Source organism: Daktulosphaira vitifoliae, unplaced genomic scaffold, assembly GCF_025091365.1.
Source record: "Daktulosphaira vitifoliae isolate Bord-2020 unplaced genomic scaffold, ASM2509136v1 Scaffold_1, whole genome shotgun sequence".
Lineage (NCBI taxonomy): Eukaryota > Metazoa > Arthropoda > Insecta > Hemiptera > Phylloxeridae > Daktulosphaira > Daktulosphaira vitifoliae.
Genome location: NW_026099572.1, coordinates 17,316,873 through 17,341,867, shown reverse-complemented (window position 1 = coordinate 17,341,867; position 24,995 = coordinate 17,316,873). Strand labels below are relative to the sequence as shown.

General features: G+C 27.0%; 1 protein-coding gene and 1 long non-coding RNA gene across 2 annotated transcripts in view; one reads left to right on the top strand and one right to left on the bottom strand.

Moving 5' to 3' along the window:
- Positions 1-24,995, top strand: part of LOC126910513 (uncharacterized) — a 39,652-nt gene that overhangs the window by 12,167 nt on the left and 2,490 nt on the right. The window lies entirely within an intron of this gene.
- On the bottom strand, positions 1,362-21,652 carry LOC126910454 (ABC transporter G family member 23-like). Its single transcript, XM_050693039.1, has 15 exons — positions 21,462-21,652; positions 20,509-20,641; positions 16,826-16,980; positions 13,510-13,617; positions 13,107-13,200; positions 10,802-10,927; positions 9,641-9,783; positions 9,331-9,553; positions 9,027-9,192; positions 7,718-7,830; positions 6,841-6,911; positions 4,536-4,624; positions 4,292-4,474; positions 3,982-4,068; positions 1,362-1,711 (listed from the first exon to the last, which is right to left on the bottom strand). The coding sequence occupies exons 1-15, from the start codon at positions 21,572-21,574 to the stop codon at positions 1,479-1,481; spliced, it is 2,037 nt and encodes a 678-aa protein (XP_050548996.1). The 5' UTR covers positions 21,575-21,652; the 3' UTR covers positions 1,362-1,478.

Below are 24,995 nucleotides of genomic sequence, written 5' to 3'. Positions count from 1 at the left end.
CTAGAAAATTTTCAAAAGTTAGCTTTTGTAAATAAGTTTCTATTTTAAATCCCCCCTGTTAAGTGTTAGATTTAAAAAAAAACGACATCACATAAAAGGAAAATATTTAAGGTTTCGATAAAAAAAAAAATTAAAGTTGTTGTTTTAATTTTTAAAAAAGTTACGGTAGTTCTAAGAAAAAAAAGTGAAAAAAATGACGAAATTTACCGTTTTGAAAAATTGTAATTTTTTTGGAAATTTCCCCCGTTTACTGGGAACGAGGGAATTTTTTTCAATTTTTAAGGGTAATGTCTTCAACTAGACATCTAACACATCTTGGTAAAATAATACCTTCTCAGCTTCGCATCGAAACTAAAATTTCACATAATATTGTTGACACAATATTGTATCAACATATTTTGAGTCCTATGGTAAAAATTTCAACTTTGGTATTTTACTGGAACCAACATAAAATTAGCTTTGAAAAATCCCTTTTTGCTTCGATGTTAATTTTACCTAGTAACTAAATGTAATCATCACGTAGATGATATTCTTTTTTACATAAGTGTTATATTTAGTTTTTAATTGTGAATATCTTCTTTAAAGACAATAATTTGAAACTTTAAAATTATTTTACTTACCAAAAAATTGTATTTTTCAGAATTTTTAATTACAGCAAATTTGTATTGGTATGGTATATAAAAGTTGTTTAATGATAAATTAAATGTAACACGATGATTAAAATAATTGTGGATTCAATTTATTACACCTTTAACTATATCCATAAAATTAAATTAATTAAAAACACGGTTTACAATATTAAAGTCCGATATAAAGTCAATATATCTATTTTTCGACGACACGTGCGGCGGATGTAAGTCACAAACCAACTGGTATACATAATCACCGACGTGCACCCCCTGACCTGTCCTATCTACCGACCACAAGACAAGACAAACTAGTGTTATCGTCAACACTAATGAGTGCAACGGTGGACAGCTGATAATCACAACCGGATAACGTGCTAGTTCATTGTAAACGAATGGTGCGCTATTACGGGCCGTGTCAGTATTCAGAAAATTTTAAGCTCCAAAAGCCTTTTTACATGTTTTATAATTTTACATTCAAATAGACAAAATAAAGTCCTCAAATTTATATGTGATAAATATAATATTTAAAGAACTCCTGGTTATGAAACATTTTAAAAATATTAAATTTGTAAACTTTAAAAATACGAATTTTACAAAGTAAAATCACAAACTATCCGTACTAAATGTGAAAGATACACATGCCTCAGAATTTAGATATATTGGAGGGATTCCACAATTTCAAAGCGTATTGCGTATTTTTTGAAAGGTTTAAATTTAAGCAATTATACATGATGATTTAAAAACGTTTAATTCATAACAATATATGTATTATAATAAGTCTTTAAAATATGAAAAATTATTGTTACAATAGCATATAAAACTTAAAATCTTTAAACAGTAATTTTTTGTTTAATTCTGTAGAACCCAAGCATCTTTTTTGATATATTTGATAATGAACGCGGCTCCCACATGAAGAAAAATGTGTCCAATAGCTTTTGTCAAATCTATCAATATTATTGGATGACTTAATGGCAGTGCTTTTACGGTTATATTTGTAATTAATCTTCCATAAACAGTAATAGGTAAGTTGTAAGAAATTATTTGTAGATACCATGGTTGCGAGATTAACGGCCAAATATAATCTACACAAAAAATGAATATTTTTAACGTTAGAGTTCTAATACATTTACTAAAATATAGAATTTCAAAATATAGTTTAAAAAAACACGCTTTTAAAGCACATCGAACTAAAAAGTTAAAAATAATTTTTAACTTTTTAGTTCGATGAACTTTAGAAGCGTGTTTTTTAAGTTTTTTTAAACTATATTTATTTTTTACTTTTTAGTTTCATGTTATGATAGTAGTTACTATCAATATCATGGTTGTGACGGGTAACGGGAAATCAGGGTTCGATATCGGGGAGGGAGTCTGAGAAACGGTTACCACATCCAAGGAAAGCAGCAGGCGCGTAAATTACTCACTCCCGGAACGTGGAGGTAGTGACGAAAAATGACGATACGGAAATCATCCCTCGTAATCGGAATGAATACTTTATATCTCTTNTGTAAAGCGACATAAGTACGTAAACGTATCATGCACTAGGTATAGCCTTGTTTTGTGGGCGGGGGGAACGTTATACCTAAGGTATAAACGGCAGCAGCGGCGATAGGAATATATAAATATATATACGTAAGGCATTACATGGTATTGGTCAGCCAAAATAAAAATTTGTTTATATATATATAATTAATGTCACGCACGAGTGTCATGGTACGAAAACCAAAAATATAAAATTATAAAGGATTAGTGTTTTCGGCGATTGGTGAGCGGGGTGGGGTAAATGCGTTACGACGTCTAGTCTAGACGACGAGATACGCGAGAATAATAACACGTGCCCCGTGGAAAGTTACAAACACACAACACACATCACACATACATGTGAAACTAATATAAGCGTGTTAATAAAAGAGACAGACTTTCCGGAACACTTTCAAACGTTAATTTTTTGTGTAAAAGTTGTCATTTTGAATCCCCCCTGTGGCCAGGTAAAAAGTCAAATTTATAAAAAAATATACAAAATAATAGATAAAGACATTATACATCCGAAAAAAAAGAAATAAAGCGATATAATCATTATTGAAAAATTTATGGCAGTTTTAAGTAAAAAAAATTGAAAAAATTTCGAAAATTATGCATTTTTTTATTTGTAATTTTTTTGGAAATTTTACCCATTTACGGTGAATGAGCGAAATTTTTTCAATTTTTGAGGGTATTGTCTCCGATTAGATACAATTTATGATCTTTTGACGTATCGTTGAAAGAAATTGGTTTTGTTAGAACTAAGAGAAAGTGGTAACAGACACAAAAAAAAAACACATTATAGTAAAACCAATACCTTCTTAGCTTCGCATCAAAGCTAAAATTGAAAATTTTTATCATATTTTTTTTAACTTTTCAAAGCAACTGATTTTAGAACTTTTCTTATAAAAAAATTGTATGGGTCAATAACAATTTTAACCTGAGAACTTATTGTTTTACAAAACTTTAAATACTTAAGTTTACCAGTAGAAGTATACTCGTACACTAATATGAGCTTCATCCAACTTCACTACATCATTAGCCACTCAAAGTATTAAAATGCTTCTAACATAATAAATACTTATTCTGAAATTATTATTAATCCATAACGTTTTTTAGTATAAAAAGCTCTAAAAATGGCTATTTTGTAATTTAAATAAAAAATGTGATTTATTTTTATTATTAAAAAAAAAATAATAATAAATATAATTTTAACGTAGTTTATAAATATACAAACTATTAAAAAGAAAGTTAAAATTAACACTAAATACTTTATAGATCACAAGTTATCAAATTTGTAAAAACATCGTGAACCTCCTGTAAGAATGATTTTTTTTTCGTTGGCCACTCAAATTCTTTTAATATAATTTTTTTTCGCTTTTTTAAACCCATTAGGGCCATAGCAGTCTCCCCCAAAATAAGAGTTTTCGTAACCATTGATTCTCCAAGACAGGTGTTTAGACTGTCGACGGATAGAGAGTTAGCTACATTTTTTTAATTAGATCATTTTCTATTTTATAAACTAGTTAAAAATGTATGTTATTATTTAAATAAATAAAGCTGATACCCTTATAAGACATAAGAGATGAACTTCAAAATTATTTTATAATAAATAAATATAGATACATAAGTAACTAACAAAAAAAAAGAAAAAATATATTATTTAAAGATAAATCAAGTGACCAGCGTTAAAAGAATCGACTTATATTTATAAAAATTTATTTTGTTTTATCATGAAATGTTTGTTAGTCACATTATTAGTAATTATTACTTATTTTTAGACTAAATATATATTGTTAAATAATCTTAGAAGTTTTACATCACTAAATATTACCTCCTATAAATGCTTCAGATAGGTTATATCCAAATGTCAAAAACATAACAGAAACACTATTTGTTGATACTGCAGATGCAATCAATCCTAAATTTAAATTATAGATTTTAAGTACACGATTGTCATTATAGGTATATAATAAATGTATTAAATTATAAAATTTATTGTTTGAAAGGTTCTCATTTAAATTTGACTTAATGGTATAACTATGAGTTAATGTTATGTAACATAATTTTATAATTTTATATTTAAAAAATTAATTCGTACAGAATAAATATACTTATTTATAATAATAATAATACTTATTTACCGTATAGAAAACCATTCACACTGATGAGTGTCAATAAGAAAGGTATTAACCACAATCCAAATGATATCTCAATTGGATTTTCGAAAATAAATAGTGAGATAAGTACAAACAAAGTATTTTGTATAGTAAATCCAATCGATTGAACAAGGAGTAATGATATTACAACTTCTACTATAGATACACCTGAAATCATCAAAAGTCATATTAAAAATTTTAGTCATAAATGAAATTCTACAATATATACCTGCTACCATTGATCTACTTAGTAAACCATCAAGTTTTTCCAAAAGCATAAAAGTTGCTGAGCAAGCACTTGCAAAATAAAAAGCCATACTAAAAAAAATTAATTAAAAATGAAGTTATTATCATAATTTAACTAAATTGAGGATAATTTGTAAACTTTAATTAGTAAAAAAAACTTTGTTCCTGACTCCAGATGATATTGATCAAATTTTTTTTTCAATAAAATTATATGATTTTGAAATTTTATAATATGAAAATTCGTATAAAATTTTTTACATTTCCAAATACTACTACCATTCTAAAATTATTATGTCTAAAAAATAACCAGAGTTGTAAGTTCGTGCATATATAATTTTTTTTCGCTGTCCTAAAAAAGTCTTAGTGAAAACAAAAAAAATAAAACCCCGCACAGGGGGGTCGCGGCACAGTGGTTACGTGGCATAGTTGGATCAAGTATAATGATATCTGACAGTGATTAAAATCACTATCAAAAAAAAACGCTTCGATGCAAATCTTTAGATAGTGTTTAATTTTAAAAAATTGGTGGATTATTCCAAAAGCTTCATAAACTGCTAGTTCCTTATTAATATCCTGATTAAGACAAAGTATGTAGAATAAAAAAGAGATTATTAGAAAATAGTATTTCCCATAAAAAAATTATATTGATCAATACACTTTTCAATAAGTTATAGCATTATAATGTTAAAAATGTAAAAAAAAAAATTGAGAATTTTCACACAATAATAGCATTTGGTAGCCATTTTCACCTTGAAGATAAAATAAAGTCCGAAATTTTTTTTTTCCATGATAAAGTATATTACATTAGCTTTAATTTAAGATATATATAAAAGTGTCAGACTTTCCGGAACACTTTCAAAATTTAAGTTGAAAAAGTCAATTTTTTGTGAAAAAGTTGTCATTTTGAATCCCCCCCTGTAGGCAGGTAAAAAGTCAGATTTATAAAAAAAATATACCAAATGATAGGTAAAGACATCATGCATCTACAAAAAAAAGAATTATATTGATCCATACATCTTTCGAGAAGTTATAGCATTATAAAGTTAAAAATATAAAAAAGAATTTTTTTACAAAAATCGTATTTTTTTTATTAAGTTTAATGTCTGTTTTCACCATGAAGATAAAATAAAGTCCGAAATTTTTTTTTACCATTATAAAGTATATTACATTAGCTTTAATTTAAGATATATATAAAAGTGTCAGACCTTCCGGAACACTTTCAAAAGTTACGTTGAAAAAGTTCTACTTTCTATATGCATTTTTATGTTTTGAATCCCCCCTGTATTTAGGGAAATGGTCCGATTTAAAAAAACAGTATGTCGAATGAAAGATCTATATAAATACTACTTCTCATAAAAAAATTGTAATGATTCATACATTTTTCAAAAAGTTATAGCATAATAAAGTTAAAAATGGAAAATACAAAATCGAAAATTTTCACACAAAAATAGCATTCGGTAGCCATTTTCACCATGAAGATAAGATAAAGTCCGAAATTTTTTTTTTTCATGATAAAGCATATTACATTAGCTTTAATTTAAGATATATATAAAAGTGTCAGACCTTCCGGAACATTTTCAAAATTTAAGTTAAAAAAATTAATTTTTTGTGAAAAAGTTGTCATTTTAAATCCCCCCTTGTGGGCAGGTTAAGGGTTAAATTTATGAAAAAAATATACCAAATGAAAGGTAATGATATTATGCATCTAAAAAAAAAGAATTATATTGATATGTTTATTTTTGAAAAAGTTATGGCACTTTTAAGTAAAAAAAATTGAAAAAATTTCGAAAATTAGCGATTTTTAAATTTGTAATTTTTTTGGAGGTTTCCCCCTTTTACGGGGAACGAGGGAATTTTTTTCAATTTTTAAGGGTAATGTCTTCGACTAGATACGATTTGTGATCTTTTGACGTATCATTGAAAGAAATCGGTTCGGTGAGAGCTGAGAAAAAGTGGTAACAGACACAAAAAAAAAAAAAACACATCTTAGTAAAACCAATATTCTCAGCTTCGCATCGAAGCTAATAATAAGATAATAACGCAAAAAAAATTTCGTGGAGTTTGAACTCAAAGACTATATTGACACACTGTAAATTAATTTATATAAATTAGCTTAATTTTGAATTAAACTGAAAATATATTTATTCGAATATTTATGCTTTCACATCCCAACGTTATGGAATAGATATTTAGTATTTCAGTACCTATTGGCAGACAAAAAAAAGTAAATATACAATCTCTAATAATAAGGCTTCTTATATATAATGATAAATGATAAATAAACTTACAAAATGAGTTCTTTTCCAATAATGACATGTCTGAGACTATTCGCCTTAGCACCATATAGTTTTTTAATATTCTGCAACAAAATAAAAAAAACCAGTACAGTTGTAACCTAAAGTAGTGTGGATCAAGCATAGTTGGAATCACTTCAAATTCAATAATAATAATTAAAATCTCAATTATTAAATATAAGTTTAATAGAAGCATTTTATAATATTTTATTATAATTTGGTTGTCACCACCAACTTAATATTTTTGCTTTATGATTTTATAGTTCCTTTGAGCACATAGTATTTCTTATGAGTAGATATATCACAATTGTGGTTTTTGTACGTTATTGAGACATTATAGTTTACTTAAACTGAAACATTTCTTGAAAATAATGTGTTCCGGTCTTTATTGATAAAAATTAATTTTATCATAACAATAGATGCGCTCAAGATTTTAAGAATATGCAAAACAAATGTTTTATACCTCTATCTTCACGACTTATTTATTTTCGACAATATAGTTTATCTTCATTTGCCCCTTTCTATGAAAATACCTTTTCTTAAGACAAAAAGTACAGCTAAGCTCTTTTAAAAATTGAGAACTATTGTTTTTATTACTTAAGAAAATATTTTTTAAAGTAAAGAACCCTTAACAATAGTTAAACATTAGCTCTCATAACTCTACAAAACCAACTCAAAATATATGCGAAAATATATACTCAATAAACAATGATAATTACAAAATACATTTTTTTCATGTTAAAAAAGGATAGCAAAATAATTAATATTATGATAAATATAAGTTCCGATTCAAAAACTAACTTTTAGATATTTATAATAAAAAATCTTATTATATAGGTAATGCAAAAATTAATAAAATTATAAAGCTTACTAATGGAACTTTGAATGAATTTTTGATGGAAGTACATCGACTGGTTACATTTATCATAACATCATAAACTCCTTGATACAAATCGAAGACAATTTGATTTTTTAATAATACACCTAAAATATGTTATGAAATATAAAATCATTTTAATGTAAATGATTTGAGAATATATTTTTATTTCAAAAGCCGTATAAATATTAAAACTATACTAAAAATTATAAAGATATATTAGCAAAAATGATATAGAATACTGATATTAAAATACTTATAGAAAAATAATGTATTCAACATCAAACAAGTGCATCATATACACCTCAGCAAAATGGGTCAGCTGAACGAAATATGTGCACTATTGTTGAAGCTGCGAAAAAAGTAATTTCTAGTAAACATCTGCCAAAAAGTTTGTGGACTAAAAGCAGTTAATACAGCGATTATATATTAAATTTTACAGATATATCGGGGTCATATAAAATGAAACTAAGAGATAAACAATATACAAGAAAACCACTCAGGTACAGGGTAGAAACAATTTATTCGAGATCTGATGATCCGACCATTTATTAAGATGCTTTGTTAATAGAAATCACGGAAAGTTGGAGAAAAGCAATGGACGAAAAACTTTCGTCATTGAAGAAAACCTCGGGATAGAATAATTAATTTACTAGAGAACAAAAAATTTATTAATAACTTTTGGATTTACCGTACTCAGTACAAGGCAAATGACTGGTATAAAGTTAGACTTGTTTTAAATTGTTGTGCACAACCTCGTAGAATACAGTTATGCTAATTACGCTAGGGATACAGTAACGAGAAAAACAACATCAAGTTGGGTTTATATAGGTGATTTATTATATTAATATTTATGATGGGCTATGGAATAATTGCTTGGAGTTTAAAAGAACAATTGCACTATCAACGACTAAGTCTAAATATATATATATCTTAGTCAGGCAGTACAAAAACTTTTATGGTTGTCGCTACTAAAAGGTGACCTTCTGAAAACACAGGGAAGTACACCTATTATGTATGCGTATAACCAAAGCACAATAAGATTAGTAAAGACCCCAGAGTTTCATAAGATGACTAAACAAATAGATGTAAAATATCATAACATACGTGACAAATACACTGAATATTTGTTTGTGTTATATATGTAGATATCATAACAAAGCAGTGTCAAAGATTCATTTCCAATACCTCAGGTCACAAGCGGAATAATTAAATAAAATAAATAAATGTTGTAAATTGAAATTTTATAGGGGATGTTAAAATTTTTCCCTGTGGATAGGTTGGGTTAACTATTTAAACTTACTTGTATTATCAAAATGAACCAAAGAAACTTCATTCAATGTGAATCTATTATCTCGAACAATGTACTGACGTAGAGCGTTAGTATAATTATTTGGGAAATTAATAAAGGCCGAAACTAAACCCGTATCAACTGCTTTCAATCCTTCATGGCTGTCTTCAAAGTATTCCTAGGATAACATACAAATTTAGGAACGCATTTTTCAAATATATTAGTTACAATTATTAAAATTTATGAAAAGTTTTAATACATTTTTAAAAATTATAATTTAATTTAGTGGTTTTATAGTCATATTACAAATATTTACTATATTATAATCTTGAGATTTTAAGTAATTTAATATATCGCAACTCAACGCATCATTATCATAATCATCGAACAAACAACTAATTGAGCTAATGTTGTTACATTTGGAAATGTTTATTTCGCTGTTTGATACAGCTATAGTATTGTGCGTAAGTCGATTGCCAATAGTCATATTCGTAAAAAATATTTGATATAACGGCATAACATAAGCAAAAAAAAAATACCTGGAGATAAAAAAAGTTTTTTACATCTAGTATTAAATTTTTAAAGTACTCTTAACAAATGTTAATAATAATAGTTAGAGTTTTTACATGTAATCTCTATAGGAAATCAAATAGTTTTTCCTTACTAACGCCCGGATTCTGTGGAATGTGATATAACTTCGACTTTTATCTAAACCATGATGTACATATTTCAGATCAGTCAAATTTATATCATTACTCGAGACAATATCCTAAAATATAAAATACATATTTTAAAAAATTCAAAAAATATTAAAATTCTACGACTTAATTTCAAAACTTTAAATAAGTAATAATTATAATTTTATATAAAATTATAACTAAATAATAACTCTAAGTTGACCAATTATTCAATATCAATTTTTTAACTAAAAAAAGATTTAAAAATAAATTTGGAAAATCAACGTTATTAGAATTTTCTCTCGTTAAATTTGTTTTAACTTAGAATCATTCGATTGAATCTACACTAAAGTATCTTAATTTTTTTTTTTTAAGGGTGAAGATTATTCAATGAGAAATGAAAAACTAGTGTTAGTAGAATCAGCCTGTAAATACAATAAATTTATGCTAAACTAAATTAAAGGACATTAATACCCTTATTAATTTTAAATAATTTTTCTATTAATATTTCTAAAAAGAATATATTCCTCTGTAATAATCAATAGTAGAATATTCCCAAGAAAGTATCTGTTACTGGGAAAATATCCTCTAGTGTATTCTTTCATTGAATCAAAATTCCAATCTTAGACTAATAACAAATATATTATATATTTAAGTATATTAATAAACACAAAATAGAAATTTTATTTTTAATATTAAAATAGTATGTACAATATTTAAAATCCGATTTATGTATTAAAATGTTTGTGATGTATTTTTTAAAAACTGTTATTGACCTATTTATTTTTAATTACTCTAAAAATAACTATTTTAAAATTTTGAAGGAAATTAAAAAGTTTTTATCTTAATTGACACAAATAATAATAATTAGATGACGATTAGGAAATAGTGTTTGAGATAATTAAAGTCACCTTTAATGATAAACGTCACCTTTCTGTTATTATATGTGTTATAATATATATGGACAAAGAATTCACCAAAAGTTATTATCACACCTTTTCACTGCTCATAGTGGTATTTTATATATTTATTTAAAAATCAATGATTTATAACTATTGTTTATTTTAGCAGTAATCAAATAAACATGGTAAATTTGAGAAGTGTTCATACTTTTTCTTCACTAATATTTTCACAAATTTTTAAAAATGCTATTTCTAATGAATCTGTATTGTATTTTTTCAAAAATTTAATAGGTGACATTTCCTCTATTATTTTACCTTGCCTCATTAATCCAATCTAAAACATATTACATATTTATTTTAGTATTAATAACAAACATTTTATAAATAAATTCTGTTAATATTAACTTTTATTATATCAGTTTAAAATATGTCCGATTAATGTATATAAATATTTTTGATTTTAATTTAATTATGAATTAAATATACTTTTTTAATTATCATAGATATCGAGTAAAAGGATTATACAGTTTTAGTCCCCCTGGTTTAACATCAATTTAACATCCACAAAAATTTAACAAAATTAAAATTATTAATTAAAAAATCAAAGTTATAATTATTTTTTTTTTTTTTGAGCGAGAAAAATTCAATTTAACCCTGTATAACCCCCAAAAAAAATATTAACTAACATACACCTTTGGTAAATATTGATAACAAATTAAAATAAAAGCCTAAACAAATAAAAGGTAATAAAAAAAATAAATACTTTTTTTATTAACGAGTTCCAACACTGTGACCCAACAAGGAAAAAGTTAGAAGGTATAACAATTCTTAGGATAATAAGGAATGATAAATTTAATTTTTTAATTTATTTGCTATTTATATTTGATGAAATATTCTTATATAATTGATATAAAGAGTATTTAGAAATTAAGGAAACAGCTCGATTGTCATAAATAATGAGAACAATAGAAATCCGTTTCCTTATTTTCTAAACACTCCATATACTAAAATTTTCTTTCCTGTTTACTAAAAAACAAATTTTAGAATTTATCTCAAAATTGAAGATTTTGGTTAAACATTTTTCATATTTATTAAGCACTCATACTTAATTCTGTTCAAGCCAATAAGAACAATTATTACTTTTCAGGGACAGTTGCCGTGGTGCATATTGTTTGCTGACACTATATTAATAGGAGAAAATAGGGAGGAAATTAATCAAAGGCTAGAGGTGTGGAGATCGTCTCTTGAAGAAAAGAGTTTAAGAATAAGTAGGAGTACGACAGTGTATGTAGAGTACGAGTTTGACAAGGAAGAACATGAGGTAGGTGAAATGAGGACATCAGTGACAATAGGCCAGGACGTGATAGGAAAAGTGAAAAGTTTTAAGTATTTAGGATCAGTTTTGCAAAAGAGCGGTAGTATTTACGAGGATGTAAAACACAGGATTAAGTGCGGGTGGTTGAAGTGGAGAGAAGCGTCTGGTGTCTTATGCGATAAAAGAATTCTTATGAGCCTAAAAGGTAAATTTTACAAGACTGTAGTGAGACCAGCTATAATGTATGGTTCAGAGTGTTGGGCAGTTGATAAGTAGAGCATAGAATGAGAATAGCAGAGATGAGAATGCTTAGATGGATGAGTGGAATGACTAGAGAAGATAGGATAAGGAACGAGCATATAAGAGGAAGTATAGGTGTAGCATCAATCGTGGATAAGATCAGAGAAAATAGACTTAGGTGGTTTGGTCATGTTACGAGGAGAGAAAAATCGGAAGCTGTAAGACAGTTATAGAAATGAATGCTGAAGGAAGAGGAGGTAAAGGAAGACCAAAAAAGAGATGAAGGGAAGTTATTGAATGCGATATGAGGATAGCTGATGTGAGCGTTGATGATGTGGGAGATCATGTTAAGTGGTAATTTAGGATAAGGGTGGCCGACCCCTAATAATTGGAATTAAGGTGAGAAAAAAGAAGAAGATAGGAGATGTTGAAATTAAAATTAAAATTTAATGTAATTATTTATTTTTATGTAGAACATTTATAATTTATGCTGATGTAGTATTAAAAAATAACAGACTACTATGGAAATAGTTTTTTTTTTGTTACTTTCACGTAACAGTCAGTTGTATTGTCATTTTCGTTGTGTTGTATTTACAGTCTTATATTATATTTTTTGTCAATTTTACTTTTACTAAATTAAATTGTTATAATACTTTTATTTAAACAGTAGTTAAATATTATTTTTTACTCCTTTCTTTCAACATTATTATTTTTTACATATCATGGCGTTCTAGTTAACATTCATAGTAATGTATTTTGAAAGGCTTGTATTGATCGAATATTAGATGGTTTAGCTTGTCCCCATTTCTGAACACCTTAAGACTAGACTGATATGATTATTGACTGATAAATAAGTAATTAGGATTAAGGCGAGGAAATATAAGAAGACTCATACCTATTTCTGTTCAGGCCAAAAAGAAAAATTATTACTTTTCTATCATTGTTTATCAAAATTTACCATATCTGCCTGAGCTGCTTCCTGAATGTAGTGTGTAGTGATAACAATTGTTTTATTTTTATTTTTTACAAGATCAACTAAATAATTCCATATTCTAAAAAAGAAAATTACTATTTTAATCGTATTTACAAATATAAATAATAAACTACATTGCTAAATGGTCTATCATGCCTCTGTTCACCAGTTAAGCCAAATAACCGCCATCTTTTTTGAGGCCAAACAATTTTTTCCTATACTTCGTTTACAACTTACTTTGTTATCATAGAGAAAAAATTATTTGACCTTAATAAAGATGACGACTATTTGCCTTCAGTCGTTATCACAAATTAGCAATCTAGTTTATTATTCACATCTGTGATCGTATCATTTATTTGACTGTGCTAATTTAAATAATTTATTTTACTTGTGACTTAAAATTGGATCTAGTCCAACTGTAGGTTCATCTAAAATGATAATTTGTGGATCGTGTATCAAACTTACTGCCATTGATACCCTTCTACATTGACCACCACTAAAATTTAACTATTATTAAATAATAAAATAAATGCAGACTTTCATATACCTATAAAGATGTATCAGATCTAACTGACAACACTTATAACTTTTTATTCAATTATCTCGCTAAATGTCTTTTTATAATTATTACCTTCTTAGTATACTTCTAAATATGACTACAACTAATTGAATTAAGTTCCAAGTCTTGTTTACAAAGCTATTTTTATTTCAATCATTTATTTATCTCAAAATTATATACAAATTTTGTTATTATAAAAATTTTCAATTGGTTCATACATTTTTATTAATTGAGATGTAATTTTAAATTCAATATCTCAGTAATCTAAAAGTGAGCCACTTTAAAACCTGGCGTTATATTTATCTTAATTATTTAGTTATTTACAAATAAATGGTTACAACATGACAGTTAAATAATAATAATAATAATGATTACATTTTTGTCAAAATTGCCCATAAAGGATAATAACTTTTTTAATTACACTAAAAATATTGGAAAAAAATCATGGGTTGTATTCAAGAAAATGTAATTAAAATTTTTTTGAATTTAATATAAAGTGAAATTAAGTAGCCTTTGTTAATTTTATGCCAAATTCATCATATCTTAGGTTATAATATGTGGGGTACCAGGGCCCAGACCGACCTGTTGGCTGCCAAGGTTAAAGAGGCGCTGAACGGCATGGACGTCCACGTACACCGCCCTGCGATGTCCGTGGCGTTCATGCTGCTTGACGTGGAGAAGTGGATAGTAGAAGAGGACGTCGTAGAGGCGTTGACCACTATCCTCTCGAAAGAGGGGGTCGCTGTGCCTGCCAGTTCGGTGTCAATCCGACTGCACGGGAGTGGCAAAGGCCGCTACGTGTGGTGCGAAGTGCCCATTAGGGCTTTGCAACCTTTGGTTGGGCTGACACGAGGAGGGATGGAGCACGTGCCGGATCCGGGTCCCAAAGGACAAGGGACCGCGCTGCTACAGGTGCCTCGAGAGGGGGCACGTGCAGACGGCCTGCAGGGGTCCCACCGGACCGGTGCGTGTTTCTCGTGCAGGGCAGAGGGACACCGGGCCAGGGACTGCCCCAAGGAGGTGGGAGGGCTGGAAAAGCCTACCTAAGGTATCTCCTGTCCTCTTGCTATTTGTGTGTTTTATGTGTTTCGTGATTTTTATGCCAACCCATAGCAAAGCCCTACCCCCACCTCCACATGGTGTGACCTGGGCAACGGAACCCACTCTGGGATCCGGCTAACGGGGGAGGCCACCTCGTGTTGTGACTCAGCTTTTGATTAATTTCGGGCTGAATCACAACACGGCGGTGTAAGTTTTATAGTGACGTCGGTCACCCTGAAGCAATACCTCACAATAGTTCCAGGGCGGCCAACATTATGTCGACCGTATAAAAAAAAAAAAAGTTATGATATGAGCATTAAATAATTATCTTCATTCCCATTTAAATAAATTCTCCAATATCAAAACAGATGAAAAACTTTACTTTGAATAAATTATAAAAAAAATGTGCTTTAAATCTAAGAAAGCAATAATTGTTTTCATAAAAATTTCAACAGAATGGATCAAAAGTTATAAGCATTCTCAGTTAAATTATGAGCAGAGACTGAACCGTTGGCTTTGTTTGCAGTTTTGGTTTTGTATTTCAGTTATGAAAAATAATAGATTTAAGCTTTTGTTTAAGTAACTGATTTTGAATTGTATGTGATTTTAATTTTAATTAAAAAAACTGAAAATAATCGTTTTTAAACGGTTTTCAAAAAAAAGCGGTTTCAGTCTCTTGATTTGACACAATCTATACATATAAGATATATATGTATATATGATTGATATATACTCATATACGAAATGTAACAATAAATTAACAAGACTTTCTTAATAACTCCATAAATATAAATTAGTTTTTTATGTTCTGGTGTTAAAATAAAAGCAGGATTTACTTTGTTGATGAGATAAGGAGGTGGCTTGATTTTAATAAAATAAATTGTTTTTACATATTACTATAGATATAATATTTACTATATACAATCAGAATACTACATGTACAGTCGTCTGTTTTCCCAAAATGTAAACTATGCATCTTATTTTAAAATAATAATAATGTTATTTTCAATTTATACGATAAACTGAAAATCACTAAAAGCACTGACGATATCCCATGATGAGTGTAATTAAAAATAATATAAAAAGGCTTAGTTTCGCTTGCACATCGTGTGAGCGAGCAAGCCACACTATTCAAGCTCATTCAAGCTTCGAAAGAAGCGTTTCTTATGATAGTGATTTCAATCACTGTCAGATATTATCTATAGTTGTTCCAACTATGATACATCAACACTGTGCTGCAACCATACTATTTTTTCTTTTTCTTTTTCAAAAAATATATAAAAGTGTCAGTATTGGCGGAACATTTTCAAAAGCAGAGTTGAAAAAGTCATTATTTGTGGAAAAGTTACCATATTAAAACCCCTCCTGTGGGCACGTAAAGGATCAAATGTTCACAAAAATAAACCAAATGATAGATAAATACCTAAGGTATTTATAAAAAAAATGATGTTAATTTGTTCATTTTTAAAAAAAGTTATGGTAGTTTTAAGAAAAAGAATTAAAAAAATTACCGATTTTTAAAATTGTAATTTTTTGAGAAATTCCCCTCATTTACGGAGAACGAGGGAATTTTTTAATGAGTGCATGTAGAATTACTCCATTACACCCTACCTCAACAAAAATTTTCTTTAATCTTTTTTTCTTATTTTTGAAAGTGCTATTATTTTACGATACCTCATTTTTTTAACGAAACTTAAATATTGTGAAACAATAAAAAATATTCCCTCTTACTATACGTATCTTTGTCGGTCATTAGATAAAAGAAAATAATCAAATATCATACTAGGGAGGGTTTGGGGTGTTAAAACCTCAATTTATTTCAAATGGGTGTAGTTATTCAATTATAAAAGTTGCTAAATGTAACTAAATTTTAACTATATTACAATTATTGTAATATATGTAATGATTGGTGTATTTAAATTAAACCAATTTTTCTTTTTAAAAAATAAAATTTTATAAATTTTAAATTTATTAATTTTGGCTTCCTTTCTTTATCTTTTACACTGTGCACATTAACAGAGCAGTTGTCACAAGATTTTTATAATATAAAGTCTTGTTATCTTAAAACCTTGTAATTTGTGATTCTGATTGTAAGATTAAATACCTTAAATCTTTTATGAGTTTATCAGGAAAATTAATTTCAAGAAATTCACATAGTTCTTCAATCCTACTTAACATTTGTTTTTCTGTCATATTATACAAAGTTCCATAGTATTTAAGGGTATCGTATATAGTCAAATATTTATCCAATTGTAACTCCTAAAATAAAAATTAAAACATTTTTTTGTTTAATTTTATTATCATTTTAATTTAGATAATTCCTATAAAACGCCTCACGCAATATCGCTATAGTTTGAACTATAATTATTGTAAGAAAATAATTATATATGAAATTTTAATATTTTTGATATACTTTTTTATAATGACTTATTATTTTAAACATTTTTTGCCTAATAATCTGCTATTAAATACAGACTTGAATTACAGTGTTTTATCAATTTAATTTTTATATATCTTTAAAAAAATATATATAGAAAGTTTACTTGTACCAAAATATAAGTAAGATGAATTTAGTTTTCTTCCTCTTCTAACATCATAAATTCTAAGGTGGACCGTTTATAATTTTTGTTGTCTATTTATTTATTTTTTATCGTGAAAGAGAATGCGCGAATGAATTTCCGACACAGCGATGTCAACAACTCATTATTTTGCGGCTATCTTCTAGATAAGGCGACAAGAGAAAATAACCATAATTAAAATCAAATTCTTTATCGGTATTGATTACTCCCAAAGACTAGCCGTTATCGATTTGATATTGCTATTAGATCGGTGTTGACTCTTCGTCATCCCTTCTGTCATTGCTAGAGTGCTCATATTATAGATCATCGGATGGGTCTCTTCGGAGATCGGGTATCGTTTTCTTTTTATAATTATATTTATGTAATGAGCTGTGATTAATAAATTATTTTGTTTTATTATAAATTTATTTTATTTTATTTATCTATGGAGAGCAAATTTTCTCTCTTTCATCTAGCGAACGCTAAGGAGCGATTGTCCAGATCTTTCCTAGTGATTTTTATTAATTTCTGATTATAATTAACAGATGTGTTCCACTATCGTTCGTGATGTTTGTTATATTGTTTGAATTTGTTTAAATATTTGATTTTATTTTTGTTGTCAGCCTTTCATTGTAGACTTGGTTTTTTATACATTCATATTTTGTTCATGTCATTTATCATTTTTTTAACAGTTAAATCAAATTTCCTAATTAATCATAACTGTAGTATTATTTTATTACGTGAGTAGCTTAAGTACTCGCGTGTAATTTGTTCCCGTTCCTTAATCTAGACACAGGCTACGATATTTTTTATATATCAACCACATACAACTTCAATTATTATAAAATTGGTTAATATTGCTTATTGTCACTGATATTCTCATTTCACCTACCTCGTATTCTCCTTTGTCAAACTCCTAGTCAATATAATTATTAATTAATATACTTATTAAGAATAATACTTATTCTTAATTTAATTCCTTCAAGAGCTTATCTCCACGCCTCTAGTCTTTGATTAATTTCTTCCATATTTTCTCCTATTAACACTATATTATCAGCGAACAACATGCATCATGGTACCTCTTTCTGGATTTCTCTAGTAGTTTTATCCATCACTATAGAAAATAAGTAAGGGCTTAAACAGAACCTTGGTGCACTCCTACTCTTACCCTAAACCCTTTTGTTAATCCTTCTACGCTTTTTACTCTGGTACAAATGCCATTATACATATCCTCTATTATATTAATGTACCTTTTCGGGGCTCCTTGTCTCATTAAAAGGAGTTGCGTATATTAATATTTATGTTAAATAATTTTATTCTATATACGTCCTCTTAAGCATAAACGCCGTGTGTGCATCATTTATTACAGTTGACGAATGACATAATTAGCCTGATTAGATAAAAACCTCATTGGTTAAATTATACGCACGAATGTAGTGCGTGTAATAAGTTGCGTTCAATTTTGCAAGTTTGATTTGTATGTATGCTTTACCGTCGCTCTTCAGTAATGATTGCATTTACGTTCTAGCATTGTGTCCTGGTCATCACATATTAATACGACGTTGTCGTTTTATTAATCTCCATTGTTTTTTTAAGAGTATGCAATTTCCAGGCCAATTAGCCATTCGCTACCTCTGCCTGATGCACTATTGCCCATCTGTAAATTATTTGTTTCTGTCAGTGAGTAACAATTTAGTTTATTACTTCGAATAATTTACAGCCCATTCATACAAACATTGATTATTACCAATTCAGTATTTATCCGTATACATTGTTTTATTTGCTACTCTTAATAATAATATTTATTTTTTATTTAATTCTTAATTTGATTGTATTGTTTATACTTAACTAAGACTCAAGCGTTTCTTGCATATTGCGAATAGTTAATGTAAATAACATAAATTAATTTTATATTGTTTAATATGTCAGAAATATTTTTTGTTGATTACCTGATTTATTGTGTCTAATAAACTATTATGGTTGTAAGACAACTTTAATTGAACTAAGGTTCCCCACTTTTATCCCATCTGACCTTTTATCACCTATCTAGAACCAACTAGACGAGGCTAAACTAAAACAAAGCGGCTTCTGAATATTCGCATCGTACAAAAACTAGTTTTATTAATAATTCTTGTATAAAACTAAAGTCATGGAATATAAAAATAATTTATTCATATTGTTTCAACATTTTTTTTTAATCTCAAAAAAATAACAGTTAATAAATAAATATATATATACAGGTATCTCAGATCTAACAGACAATGCTTACAACTTTTGATACAATTATTATTTTATTGACATTTTTTTTTTTAAATTATTTACTTAGACTCGTTTAAAGTATATTTTTATTATTTACCATTAATAAGAAAAAATAAAAAATAATTTATTATTTTTATCAAAGTAACGATTTTTTTATTACAAAAAATGTTGATGGATCGATATCTATTTTAGGACAAGTACTCCATAAGCTACGAACATTTTAATACATAGTGTGGATAAGGAACGTAAGTGGAGTATGTGTTGTAAATATACACTAGTACAAGCTGTACACACCAGCGCTTCATACAAACTATGGATTAAAATACTTAAAGTTCAATGAGAACTTCTTCTAAAATTTGTATATATCCATTAACATTTTTCGTTATTTTGACATTATGAAATAAATAAAATTTGATTAATTTATGATAAATATTATAAAATATATTTTAACGTAATCTAAAAAGATAATAATTATTTTAAAAAAATTTTTAATTATGTCAAAATGTATTAGTGTTTTCATTTAGGTGTGAAAATACATCAATATATATATGTTAATTTATGCAATAGATATTAAAGAATTAAGTGAAAACAGTGAAAAGTCTTAACAAAAAAATAATTTCAAATATTTATAAAAACTATTTGAGTAGTATTCCAAAACACCACAATTAAAGTATTTAAGTAATTTTTCAGGGAAGTATTTTACAAGCATTTTAAATATATTACAACTCTATATTCAAATCATAAATCTATTAAATTAAGTATACACAGAGTATAAAGCAAACTAAACATATATTTTTTTAATTTGTAGTAAATAAGAAATTATTTAACTTCAGTAAAAAAAAAATCAATTAATTTATACTTTATATAATGTTGCGTTTGGCGTCGTCTAGAAATCATCTATAATTTACCTTTTTTTACAATATTATTTTACAAGTAAAGTAATATTTTCAAAGAAACATTTTTTATGTACCTGTGGCATAAACCCAATCTGTGAAGTGGTATCTGCATTTATATCTATCGTTCCTGCATCTAAATTTTGAGTTCCTACTATTGAACTTAATAAAGTAGTTTTTCCACAGCCACTTGGTCCCAAAAGTCCATAGCTAAATTTTTTTTTTTAATTTTTTAAAATAATAGAAATAGTTTTTTACTAGTTTATATCAGTTTAATTTTATTCTAAATTACTATTTTTTAGTCCTTGATTTATAGTTAACGAATTCTTAAATTAACAAAAATATTAGTCTATCATGACAGTAATTTTTATTGAATTAGTATAATTATATATCATTAAATAACAAAAAACATTAGGGTAACCATAATNAATATTAGTCTATCATGACAGTAATTTTTATTGAATTAGTATAATTATATATCATTAAATAACAAAAAACATTAGGGTAACCATAATCATTTAACACTACAACTATATAAAAAATTTTAAACTCAATTCTTCAGATTGATGATGATGAACAATGTTTGTAAAACTTCTTACTCTTTCTATTTTTATTTTATTTATATCAATACATAGACAAAATTAATTTTAAATAAATCTGTTGAATAATTAAAAAGAATAAACGTTTTTAACCACCCCATCAAATTTTTTAATGCATATTTTTTGATATTTTATTCAAAATGATTTGAAACAATTTGCGTAATTTATTGGTTGAGAAGTTACAGCTTTTATGATAAAGCAAACCAAGTATACCTAAATCTCTAATATATTTTTGCAAAAATAATGTTATTAACAAATTATATAAATTTTGGATGTGTATCTAATAAAATATTTTTTAGTTAATTAAAATTACCTAATGAAAAATTATTATTTACAATATTATCATAATTTAATCCTTATTTCTTTTTTGATATATACCCATAATGTAATTAATTATTTAAGCCTGGATTATTCATTATTCAAATACTTACATAATACCTGTGGGCACATTCAAATTTAAATTGTTGATCACTTTGTGTTTGTTAAATGATTTAAAGGCATTAGATATTTTTAAAGCTGTATTATTGGCACTATTTCTCTCCATTTTAATAAAAAAGCGTATTCACTATCATAACCGACTAACAAACTGTATGTTATAATGTTCACAAGTGAAGAATAAAATTTTAAACATCACATATGAGTGATCTTGTGAACGAAGGTCAACGTGTGCAATTTTGTTTTATATTAAATCCATGTTCTCTATAATGTGTGTAAAATGATTTTTTTAATTTAATTTAAATTATCTTTCTTTACTTAAATCTATAAATGTTAATTTTTGACCATTTATTGGTAAAACGCCTTAGATTATTCACTCAATTATATTTAAGAAAGATTATGTCTTTCAAATAAATAAAAGTATAAGTAAAATCTGTTATGAATTTAATTTATTTAACTATAATTTACGTTATAACAATAATTAATTATATAATAAAATGATTATGATATATTCAAGGCCAAAAAAAAGGCCAAATAATTCAATCAGCTATTAGACACAAATTTAACAATCTATTGCACATGGCGAAAGTGCTATCATAAAATTCAAGGTTTTTTATTTTTAAGTAAATTGTTGACAAGGATTATAATTAACATACATATAGACGATATTTTATCATGAATCTTCTTAATAATAAAAAAATAAAAATAATAATGATATTGTTGCGAAACTGAGAAGGTATTACTTTTATTATGTTTTTTTTTGTGTGTCTGTTACCACTTTTTCTCAATTCTGGAAAGTCTGACATTTGTATATTTATCTTAATAACCGAGTCTCATAATGGAGATAATGTGCATCAGGTTTTACTGCAACATCGCCTCTTTAAGTTAAGTGATCCAAATTATATTAACTTGTAATTGGACGAAAAATTAGATAGGAATATATCCGTACATATAATACAATATATTCATATTAAATATCAAAAATTTGTCTTTTCAAGTTATAATAAGCTTTTCACCTAAAATAAATTATATTATTTTTAACATTATTTCAACCACTGTTAATACTTTTAGCTGCGACGCGAAGCTGAGAAGGTATTAATTTTACCATGATGTGATTTTTTCTTTATTTATTTATTTTTTTGTCTGTGAACGCTCAATCTCAGCTCTTGCTAGACCGATTTTGATGAACAATACGTCAAAAGATCACAAATCGTATCTAGTCGAAGATTTTAACCTCAAAAATTGAAAAAAATTTCCTCGTTCCCCGTAAATGCGGGAAATCTCCAAAAAAATTACAAATTTAAAAATCGCTAATTTTTTACATTTTTTCAATTTTTAGCTTCGATGTGAAAATTAGGTCAAGTGAGGGTTGGAAAAATAAATCGCAGCCACAAAAAAACTACATAGTAAAATTATATTAACATGAATAAGAAATTTCTTCTTACGAGGTGGGCCTATAGTGAAGGGATCCTTGATATTTATTGAAATTATTGAATCTAAATGAGATAAATATAAAATGATTTGAACATTTTTTTCTAACTTAAAAAAATGCAAAATATTATTACCACAGGTGGATTCGATCTTCGTACCCTAAGCGTGAAAGACATAAGGGTTACAGATTGGGCATCTGTTCGTTGCTTTCGTCGCATGATAAAATTAGTAATTTAAGCTAATTCAAATTTAAAAATTACTTTTTCGACATTAAAAAATTGAAAAATTTTTAATAAGTTTAATTTTTTATGTCTTATGAACTTTATTCTACGACAAATAAATTATATATTCATAATATTCATAAAAGTCAGTGTATTCCCCTTGTAAGATATTTTAAAATTAATTAAAATACAAAACCCAGAATTTTAACACAAAAATAGTATATATTTGAATACGGTAGCCATTTTCACCAAGAAGAAAATGTGTATTTCGAATTTTTTTTTTTTCATTGTAAAGTATATAACATAAGCTTAAATTTAACATTAAATAAAACTGTGAATATTTTCGGAACATTTACAAAATTAATACCTTCTGAGCTTCGCATCAAAGCTAAAATCTGATTAAATTTTTTCGTTTCCTGTAAATGGTGGGAATTTCCCAAAATTTACAATTTTTAAAATGTATTAAAATATAAACTTTTATACTTAGAACTATGATAACTTTTTGAAAAGTGTATATCAAAAGAAATTGTTTTATAAATACCTTAGATATTTCTCTATTATTTAATATAAATTTTTGAAAATCGTACCGTTACACTTCCCAAAGGGGAATTAAGAATAGCAACTTATGTATGAAAAGTATTGAAAATGTATCGAAAATAAACTAAACTTTAAACATATTATAAATAAATGATTAAATTACATATTATAAGCTAAAAAGAGTATATCGACGTCTTGACTCAAGTTAATCAAAAAATATTATTTTTTAATGTAAAAAAAGATCCTTTTTATGTTGTTATAATTTTCTACTTAAATTTTATTTAAGTAACCCCTTTTTTAATATTTTACTAGAAAATATTTTTAGGAAGAATGTTTGCATTTTTTAATGTTGATCCAATAAGTATATTAAAAGAGACTGTGTAGTAAAAGCTGAGGAAATATTAAATAACGTCGATACTAGTATAATATAAGTTGGGTTAGTAATAAGCAATTTCTAAATTCTTAAGCAATATAATAATGCCATATAAAGGGAAAACGCAGGGTAAGCAAATTAATAATGATAAGAAAAAGAATATAAAAGAGAAAGATGATAAGTATAGTGTTGATATAGTATATTACATTTATACTTTATGTTTTTACGTTTCATAAATAAAATAACAACTTAAAAATCTATACTTGAGAGTAAATACTTTATATCCGTCGTGCTATTAAAAATTGTGTGTGTGTGTGTGTGCGGCAAGAGTCGAGGTCGGACTATTAGTCCTTTAGTCGATCTTAATAATTAGTGTGCGTACTGGCTAGTTTTTGGGCTTAACCGTCTTTAGTAGGTATAGTGAAAAGGTAGATGTGCTGGTTGCTTACGAGAAGTCACACTTCAGTCAGCTACTTTTTTTTTTGAGTTTGACCGTGCTGACGGGTCTAAACTGTACCCCTTTAGTAGTTCACTAATTAGAGGGATTGGGGCTGACCAATGTATCCAACGGGAGGACTTGAGAAGAGCTTAAAACGACGAACTCGTCGTCAAAAACATTAGTTAATTTGTGTACTACTTTTTATGTTTACGTCGAGGCACTACCGACGTACACAGCTGCTTTAATAAAAAAAAAAAACGGTAGCACAGTGGGGTCGAGGCACAGTATAGACGTGGCATAGATGAGATAAGTATAGATGATATCTGACAGTGATTAAAATCACTATCATAAGAAACGCTTCGATGCAAATCTGTAGATAGTGTTTCCTTTAGAGAAATTGGTGAAATATTTTAAAAGCAACATGAACTCTTATTTCTTTAATTATATCCTGATTAGTAGTTCTTTGATTTTAAAATATAATATATGAATAAATACTAATTATAGTTTTTAAATTTAGTATGAAATTGTG

Coding starts and splice junctions, on each gene's coding strand:
- LOC126910454 (XM_050693039.1), bottom strand. CDS start 21,574: ATGGAGAGAAATAGTGCCAATAATACAGCTTTAAAAATATCTAATGCC. Junction 16,981..20,508: donor AGATTGGGTTTATGCCACAG/GTACATAAAAAA, acceptor TTTTTATTTTAG/GAGTTACAATTGGATAAATA. Junction 9,193..9,330: donor AATCTCAAGATTATAATATA/GTAAATATTTGT, acceptor ATGTTATCCTAG/GAATACTTTGAAGACAGCCA.